This window comes from Oncorhynchus nerka, unplaced genomic scaffold, assembly GCF_034236695.1.
Source record: "Oncorhynchus nerka isolate Pitt River unplaced genomic scaffold, Oner_Uvic_2.0 unplaced_scaffold_896, whole genome shotgun sequence".
NCBI classification, from domain to species: Eukaryota; Metazoa; Chordata; class Actinopteri; order Salmoniformes; family Salmonidae; genus Oncorhynchus; species Oncorhynchus nerka.
In genome coordinates, this window is record NW_027040402.1 from 59,699 (window position 1) to 69,022 (window position 9,324).

At 53.8% G+C, this 9,324-nt stretch overlaps 2 protein-coding genes across 2 annotated transcripts in view; both read left to right on the top strand.

Annotated features, from left to right (window-relative positions):
- The first annotated feature begins 4,224 nt into the window (after positions 1-4,224).
- LOC135570929 (uncharacterized) overlaps positions 4,225-9,324 on the top strand; it is a 49,731-nt gene continuing 44,631 nt past the window's right edge. The window contains exons 1-4 of the mRNA XM_065016747.1: positions 4,225-4,332; positions 4,415-4,686; positions 4,803-4,913; positions 5,413-5,707. Of these exons, the coding sequence (XP_064872819.1) occupies positions 4,225-4,332; positions 4,415-4,686; positions 4,803-4,913; positions 5,413-5,707 (786 nt within the window). The remainder of the gene's footprint in view (positions 4,333-4,414; positions 4,687-4,802; positions 4,914-5,412; positions 5,708-9,324) is intronic.
- LOC135570928 (serine/threonine-protein kinase haspin-like) overlaps positions 5,374-9,324 on the top strand; it is a 17,162-nt gene continuing 13,211 nt past the window's right edge. The window contains exons 1-4 of the mRNA XM_065016746.1: positions 5,374-5,842; positions 8,119-8,266; positions 8,880-9,058; positions 9,183-9,324. The exon at positions 9,183-9,324 is cut by the window's right edge and continues 50 nt beyond it. Coding sequence (XP_064872818.1) covers positions 9,288-9,324 — 37 coding nt within the window. The 5' untranslated portion in view covers positions 5,374-5,842; positions 8,119-8,266; positions 8,880-9,058; positions 9,183-9,287. The remainder of the gene's footprint in view (positions 5,843-8,118; positions 8,267-8,879; positions 9,059-9,182) is intronic.

Sequence of the window (9,324 nt, forward strand, 5' to 3'; positions counted from 1 at the left end):
CCATCCTACCGTCACTCCCCCGAGGCCCCGTTCTCCCTCTCCATCCTACCGTCACTCCCCGAGGCCCCGTTCTCCCTCTCCATCCTACCGTCACTCCCCGAGGCCCGTTCTCCCTCTCCATCCTACCGTCACTCCCCCGAGGCCCCGTTCTCCTCTCCTCTCCATCCTACCGTCACTCCCCGAGGCCCGTTCTCCCTCCTCTCCATCCTACCGTCACTCCCCCCGAGGCCCCGTTCTCCCTCTCCATCCATACCGTCCTCCCCGAGGCCCGTTCTCCCTCTCCATCCTACCATCACTCCCCCGAGGCCCCGTTCTCCCTCTCTCCATCCTACCGTCACTCCCCCGAGGCCCCGTTCTCCCTCTCCATCCTACCGTCACTCCCCCGAGGCCCGTTCTCCCTCTCCATCCTACCGTCACTCCCCCGAGGCCCCGTTCTCCCTCCTCCATCCTACCGTCACTCCCCGAGGCCCGTTCTCCCTCCGCTCCATCCTACCGTCACTCCCCCGAGGCCCCGTTCTCCCTCTCTCCATCCTACCGTCCACTCCCCCGAGGCCCCGTTCTCCCTCTCCATCCTACCGTCACTCCCCCCGAGGCCCGTTCTCCCTCTCCATCCTACCGTCACTCCCCCGAGGCCCCGTTCTCCCTCTCCATCCTACCTTCACTCCCCCGAGGCCCGTTCTCCCTCTCCATCCTACCGTCACTCCCCCGAGGCCCCGTTCTCCTACTCCCTCTCCATCCTACCGTCACTCCCCGAGGCCCGTTCTCCCTCTCCATCCATCCCGTCCTCCCCGAGGCCCGTTCTCCCTCTCCTCTCCATCCTACCGTCACTCCCCGAGGCCCGTTCTCCCTCTCCTCTCCATCCTACCGTCACTCCCCCGAGGCCCCGTTCTCCCTCTCCTCTCCATCCTGGTCGTCACTCCCCCTGAGGCCCCGTTCTCCCTCTCCATCCTACAGTCACTCCCCCTGAGGCCCTTCTCCTCTCCTCTCCATCCTCCGTCACTCCCCCGAGGCCCCGTTCTCCCTCTCCTCTCCATCCTACCGTCACTCCCCCGAGGCCCCGTTCTCCATCTCTCCATCCTACCGTCACTCTCCCCGAGGCCCCGTTCTCTCCTCTCCATCCTCTGTCACTCCCCCTGAGGCTCTGTTCTCCTCTCTCTGTCCTACTGTCACTCCCGAGGCCCTGTTCTCCCTCTCCTCCTCCATCCTCTTGTCTTCTCTCCCCGAGGCCCTGTTTCTCCTCTCCATCCTACAGTCACTCCCCCGAGGCCCCGTTCTCCCTCTCCATCCTACAGTCACTCCCCCCCGAGGTCTGTTCTCCCTCTCCTCTCCATCCTACCGTCACTCCCCGAGGCCCCGTTTCCCTCTCCTCTCCATCCTACCGTCACTCCCCCGAGGCCCCGTTCTCCCTCTCCTCTCCATCCTACCGTCACTCCCCCGAGGCCCCGTTCTCCTCTCCATCCTACCGTCACTCCCCCGAGGCCCCGTTCTCCCTCTCCATCCTACCACACTCCCCGAGGCCCCGTTCTCCCTCTCCATCCTCCACACACCCCGAGGCCCCGTTCTCCCGATCCGCTCCATCCTAGCCGTCACTCCCCCGAGGCCCGTTCTCCCGATCCTGCTCCATCCTACCGTCACTCCCCCGAGCCCCGTTCTCCCTCTCCATCCTGACCAGTCACTCCCCCGAGGCCCCGTTCTCCCGCTCCATCCTACCGTCACTCCCCCAGAGGCCCCGTTCTCCCTCTCCTCTCCATCCTACCGTCACTCCCCCGAGGCCCCGTTCTCCCGCTCCATCCTACAGTCTCTCCCCCCAGGCCCTCGGGAGCCTCTCCATCGATCCACCGTCACTCCCCCTAGGCCCCGTTCTTCCTCTCCATCCTACCGTCACTCCCCGAGGCCCCGTTCTCCCGACTCCATCCTACCGTCACTCCCCCGAGGCCCTCGTTCTCCCTCTCCATCCTAGGGTCAGTCACTCTCCCAGAGGCCCCGTTCTCCCTCTCCATCCTACAGTCACTCCCCCCAGAGGCCCGTTCTCCCACTCCTCTCCATCCTCCGTCACTCCCCCAGGCCCCGTTCTCCCTCTCCATCCTACCGTCTGGGATCCCCAGAGGCCCGTTCTCCCCTCTCCATCCTGAAGGTCAGTCCCCCAGGCCCTCGTTCTGGGATCTCTCCATCCTACCGGGTCACTCCCCGAGGCCCCGTCTATAGACCACTTGATCTGCTCCCTCTAGAGACCCGTCACTCCCCCGAGGCCCCTTTCTCCCACTCCATCCTGGGATCCCCCGAGGCCCCGTTCTCCCTCTCCATCCTACCGTCACTCCCCGAGGCCCGTTCTCCCTCTCCATCCTGCACAGTCACTCCCCCCGAGGCCCCGTTCTCCCTCTCCTCTCCATCCTACCGTCAGTCCCCCAGAGGCCCCGTTCTCCACTCCATCCTACCGTCACTCCCCCGAGGCCCCGTTCTCCCTCTCCATCCTGGGACCCTCACTCCCCAGAGGCCCGTTCTCCCTCTCCATCCTACAGTCACTCCCCCGAGTCCCCGTTCTCCCCTCTCCATCCTACCGTCACTCCCACCCCCAGAGGCCCCGTTCTCCCTCTCCATCCTACCGGACTCCCCCGAGGCCCCGTTCTCCCGATCCGCTCCATCCTACCGTCACTCCCCACAGAGGCCCCGTTCTCCCGATCCACTCCATCCTGACCGTCCCGACTCCCACAGAGGCCCCGTTCTCCCTCTCCTCTCCATCCTACCGTCACTCCCCCACAGAGGCCCCGTTCTCCCTCTCCTCTCCATCCTACCGTCACTCCCCCGAGGCCCAGTTCCCCTCTCCATCCTACCGTCACTCCCCCGAGGCCCACGTTCTCCCTCTCCATCCTACCGCCACTCTCCCCGAGGCCCCGTTCTCCCTCTCCATCCTACCGTCACTCCCCCGAGGCCCCGTTCTCCCTCTCCATCCTACCGTCCACGTCCCCGAGGCCCGTTCTCCCTCTCCATCCTACCGACACTCCCCCTAGGCCCGTTCTCCCTCTCCTCTCCATCCTACCGACCACGTCCCCGAGGGACCCGTTCTCCCTCTCCTCTCCATCCTAAAGACCACGTTCCCAGGGACCGTTCTCCCTCCACGTCTCCATCCTACCGTCACTCCCCCGAGGCCCCGTTCTCCCTCTCCTCTCCATCCTACCGTCACTCCCCGAGGCCCCGTTCTCCCTCTCCTCTCCATCCTACCGTCACTCCCCCGAGGCCCCGTTCCCCTCTCCTCTCCATCCTACCGTCACTCCCCCGAGGCCCCGTAGGTCTGATCCATCCCTTCTCCACAGTGGCTCTGGTCATAAATGTGAGCTACATCTATCCCCCTGAGATCCTAACCCCTGTGTGTCTGTCTCTCTCTGTTTGTCTCTGTCTCTGTTTGTGTCTCTGTCTCTCTCTGTGTGTGTCTGTCTCTCTCTGTGTGTGTCTCTGTCTCTCTCTCTCTCTGTGTGTGTCTCTGTCTCTCTCTCTCTCTGTGTGTGTCTCTGTCTCTCTCTCTCTCTGTGTGTCTCTGTCTCTCTCTCTGTGTCTCTGTCTCTCTCTCTCTGTGTCTCTCTCTCTCTGTGTCTCTGTCTCTCTCTCTCTGTGTCTCTGTCTCTCTCTCTCTCTCTCTCTGTCTCTCTCTCTCTGTGTCTCTGTCTCTCTCTCTCTGTGTGTGTCTCTGTCTCTCTCTCTCTCTGTGTGTCTCTGTCTCTCTTGTCTTCTCAGGTCCTTCTAGCTCAGCTCAGTTTCAACTCCTCCGATGACTTCGTCCAGGGTGGAAGAGAAGAACGGGTCCAGCGTTCCTTCCTCAGACGTGCCAAACAGGGCGGGCCCTGGCCAACGCTGACAGCTCATTGGCCGACCTGGGTAACAGCGGAGTAACCAACAGTGAAGGTTTCCAGTCTAGATATCTCTGAACGAGTTCCCGGCGCCAGCCACAGGAAACCTCTCTTCTCCTCCACCCCCAGCTCACGTTCCCTCCCTCCTCCTCCTCCCTCCTTCCTCCGTCCACCCATCTGTGACATCATCTCTCTGAACACCACCCAGGAGGAGCTCGATGTTCCCGAGGACCCCGTCTCTCTCACAGAGCTGCGCAGGTCAGCTGTCGTCCCTGGGCCAGGCGGCGGGACAACCGGGAGGTAGGAAACCGTGAAGAGGCGACTCCCCGTGGATCAACCAGCCTGAGGAGTGACGGGAGCCAGATTGGGCTCGGCGATCAAGATGGCGTCGGTGAGCAGCCGAGCCCGGAGCTGTTCTCCGTCGGTTGCCTGTCTGTGTCAGACTGACCCTGGACGGGGCCCCAAGGAAACTGAGGACGGCTGCCATTTTGTGTGTCTCTGACGGTGGGACAGGATTGGCTGGCCGAGGTCGTGAAGGAGAGGTGTCTGACACGGTGCTGTGTCTCGGCTAGAGAGAGTGCACAAACTGCACGGCGACACCACGTGTTCACTGTGTCGTCGACCAGACACGGTCTGTTGACCACGTGCGCTCGGCGACCAGGGTGAGTCCATCGACCACTCGGAGATCTGGGATCCCTCTAGAGACCACAGGGTCAGTGACTGAAGGTCAGTCCATCGACCACTCGGAGATCTGGGATCCCTCTAGAGACTGCACAGGGTCAGTGACTGAAGGTCAGTCTATAGACCACTCGGATATCTGGGATCCCTCTAGAGACCGCACAGGGTCAGTGACTGAAGGGCAGTCTTGACCACTCTGGATCTGGGATCCCTCTAGAGACCACACAGGGTCAGTGACTGAAGGTCAGTCCATCGACCACTGGATATCTGGGATCCCTCTAGAGACTGCACAGGGTCAGTGAATGACGGGCAGTCTGTAGACCGTGCGGTCAACGACAGCGGTCAGTCTCTGGGCCCCGTATCGGGTCTGTCAGCCGGACCAGTGAGGAACCGGTCAGGTGAAGCAGAGGCTGACCGAAACCCGACCCCACAGAGAGACCAGACTGACCGAACCCACCCCACAGAGAGACCAGCCTGACCGTAACCCAACCACAGAGACCAGCCTGACCGAACACACGACCACACAGAGAGACCAGCCTGACCGAACCCGACCCCACAGAGAGACCAGCCTGACCACACACACACAGAGACAGACACAGAGACAGACACAGACACACATGTAACCCGACCCCACAGAGAGCCCAGCCTGACCGTAACTCAACGCTCAGAGAACGTTCCCAAGGACAGTCTCGTCCCTAAAGACCACGTTCCCAAGGACAGTCTCGTTCCTATAGAGCACGTTCCCAGGGACAAAGACAGTCTCGTCCCTATAGAGCACGTTCCCAAGGACAGTCTCCTCCCTAAAGACCACGTTCCCAGGGACAGTCTCGTCCCTAGGAAGGTAGAGCACGTTCCCAAGGACAGTCTCACCCCCTAAAGACCACGTTCCCAGGGACAAAGACAGTCTCGTCCCTAAAGACCACGTTCCCAGGGACAGTCTCGTCCCTAAAGACCACGTTCCCAGGGACAGTCTCGTCCCTAAAGACCACGTTCCCAGGGACAGTCTCGTCCCTATAGAGCACGTTCCCAAGGACAGTCTCGTCCCTAAAGACCACGTTCCCAGGGACAAAGACAGTTTCGTCCCTAAAGACCACGTTCCCAAGGAAAACCCCCACAGTAGGAAGGTGGGAGGAGCTCCTAAAGAGGGGAGGAGCGTGTCTCGGGAGCGGCCCGCCACCAGTAGGAAGGTGTGTGTGAGCGGTGTGAGTGTGAGCCGCTGGGGAAGGAGAGACGGGGCTCCCAACAGCAGAGCAGCACCTCCCCCTGGCCGAGCTGGGGACTGCAGCATTACTGAACTGCTGTCTGCTCAACACACACACGGGGTAGGTGGTATACACACACCTGGAACACTATCAGACAGTATTATATTATAATGTTCCAGGTATCCAGTCTATCAGACAGTATTATATTATAATGTTCCAGGTATCCAGTCTATCAGACAGTATTATATTATAATGTTCCAGGTATCCAGTCTATCAGACAGTATTATAATGTTCCAGGTATCCAGTCTATCAGACAGTATTATAGTGTTCCAGGTATCCAGTCTATCAGACAGTATTATATTATAATGTTCCAGGTATCCAGTCTATCAGACAGTATTATATTATAATGTTCCAGGTATCCAGTCTATCAGACAGTATTATAATGTTCCAGGTATCCAGTCTATCAGACAGTATTATGATGTTCCAGGTATCCAGTCTATCAGACAGTATTATATTATAATGTTCCAGGTATCCAGTCTATCAGACAGTATTATAATGTTCCAGGTATCCAGTCTATCAGACAGTATTATATTATAATGTTCCAGGTATCCAGTCTATCAGACAGTATTATATTATGATGTTCCAGGTATCCAGTCTATCAGACAGTATTATATTATAATGTTCCAGGTATCCAGTCTATCAGACAGTATTATAATGTTCCAGGTATCCAGTCTATCAGACAGTATTATATTATGATGTTTCAGGTATCCAGTCTATCAGACAGTATTATAATGTTCCAGGTATCCAGTCTATCAGACAGTATTATAATGTTCCAGGTATCCAGTCTATCAGACAGTATTATATTATAATGTTCCAGGTATCCAGTCTATCAGACAGTATTATAGTGTTCCAGGTATCCAGTCTATCAGACAGTATTATATTATGATGTTCCAGGTATCCAGTCTATCAGACAGTATTATATTATAATGTTCCAGGTATCCAGTCTATCAGACAGTATTATAATGTTCCAGGTATCCAGTCTATCAGACAGTATTATATTATAATGTTCCAGGTATCCAGTCTATCAGACAGTATTATAATGTTCCAGGTATCCAGTCTATCAGACAGTATTATATTATAATGTTCCAGGTATCCAGTCTATCAGACAGTATTATAATGTTCCAGGTATCCAGTCTATCAGACAGTATTATATTATAATGTTCCAGGTATCCAGTCTATCAGACAGTATTATAATGTTCCAGGTATCCAGTCTATCAGACAGTATTATATTATAATGTTCCAGGTATCCAGTCTATCAGACAGTATTATAATGTTCCAGGTATCCAGTCTATCAGACAGTATTATATTATGATGTTCCAGGTATCCAGTCTATCAGACAGTATTATAATGTTCCAGGTATCCAGTCTATCAGACAGTATTATAATGTTCCAGGTATCCAGTCTATCAGACAGTATTATATTATAATGTTCCAGGTATCCAGTCTATCAGACAGTATTATATTATAATGTTCCAGGTATCCAGTCTATCAGACAGTATTATAATGTTCCAGGTATCCAGTCTATCAGACAGTATTATATTATAATGTTCCAGGTATCCAGTCTATCAGACAGTATTATAATGTTCCAGGTATCCAGTCTATCAGACAGTATTATATTATGATGTTCCAGGTATCCAGTCTATCAGACAGTATTATAATGTTCCAGGTATCCAGTCTATCAGACAGTATTATATTATAATGTTCCAGGTATCCAGTCTATCGGACAGTATTATAGTGTTCCAGGTATCCAGTCTATCAGACAGTATTATATTATGATGTTCCAGGTATCCAGTCTATCAGACAGTATTATATTATAATGTTCCAGGTATCCAGTCTATCAGACAGTATTATATTATAATGTTCCAGGTATCCAGTCTATCAGACAGTATTATAATGTTCCAGGTATCCAGTCTATCAGACAGTATTATATTATAATGTTCCAGGTATCCAGTCTATCAGACAGTATTATATTATAATGTTCCAGGTATCCAGTCTATCAGACAGTATTATAATGTTCCAGGTATCCAGTCTATCAGACAGTATTATATTATGATGTTCCAGGTATCCAGTCTATCAGACAGTATTATAATGTTCCAGGTATCCAGTCTATCAGACAGTATTATATTATGATGTTCCAGGTATCCAGTCTATCAGACAGTATTATATTATGATGTTCCAGGTATCCAGTCTATCAGACAGTATTATATTATGATGTTCCAGGTATCCAGTCTATCAGACAGTATTATAATGTTCCAGGTATCCAGTCTATCAGACAGTATTATATTATGATGTTCCAGGTATCCAGTCTATCAGACAGTATTATATTATAATGTTCCAGGTATCCAGTCTATCAGACAGTATAGTATTGGGGACTCCAGTTCGTGGTAACAGACTCCACCTGTCCTCTCTGCTGGTCAACCTCACTCCTGAGACTCACACCTGGAGTCGCCTCAAAGCTGCCCTCTCCCTACACAGGAAGACCAAAGGTACGTCTCTCTGTGTGTCTCTCTCTCTCTGTGAGTGACTCCAAAGCTACCTGTCTCTGTCTCTCTCTGTTTCTCTGTCTGTCTCTGACTCTCTCTGTGTCTGACTCTCTGTGTCTGTCTCTCTGTGAGTGACCCCAAAGGTACCTGTCTCTGTTTCTCTGTCTGCCTTTGTCTCTCTCTTACTCTCTCTGTGTCTGTCTCTCTGTGTCTGTCTCTCTCTGTGTCTGTCTCTCTCTGTGTGTCTGTCTCTCTCTGTGTGTCTGTCTGTCTCTCTGTGTGTCTGTCTGTCTCTGTTTCTCTGTCTCTCTCTGTTTCTCTGTCTCTCTGTGTGTCTGTCTGTCTCTCTGTGTCTCTGTTTCTCTGTGTGTCTGTCTGTCTCTGTTTCTCTGTCTCTCTGTGACTGAGTGACCAACATGATCAGACAGCTGTCATTGTGTTAATGACTGCAGTGTTAAATGTCTCTCTCTCTGTGTCTCTGTCTCTCTTTCTGTCTCTGTGATCAGTCAGCTGTCATTGTGTTGATGACTCTGGACTAGGGGCGGAGCTAGAGGCGGAGCTAGGTGATGTCAGTCAGTGTTAAATGACTTGTTGTTTTTGTCCCCCCCCCCCTCAGCGTTCCTGACTCCGAAGAGGCCTCTCTACCTGCTGTCCTCTCCTGAGGCGGAGCTAGGGGTGGGACTAGGGGCGGAGCTAGAGGTGGGACTAGGGGCGGAGCTAGGTGATGTCAGTCAAAAACTGTTCTCCACGCCCCGCCCACCAAACCTCCGCTCAACGATACGGGGGAGCACTCTGGTACACACAGACACACACACAGAGACAGACACACACAGACACAGACATATTAAAAATACACATGTACTCTGTGTGTTCTCTGTAGAGTGTGTATCTAATGTGTGTGTGTGTGTGTTCTCTGTAGAGTGTGTATCCATTAGACGGAGAGCTGTCTGATGACCAGAAGGTGTTTTCGGAGTGTAACCAGACAGGACCTCTGGGCTTCCAGGACTGTCTCCCAGCAGCCCGGATGAATCTGTGTAGGAAGGTAGGAGAGGGGACCTTCG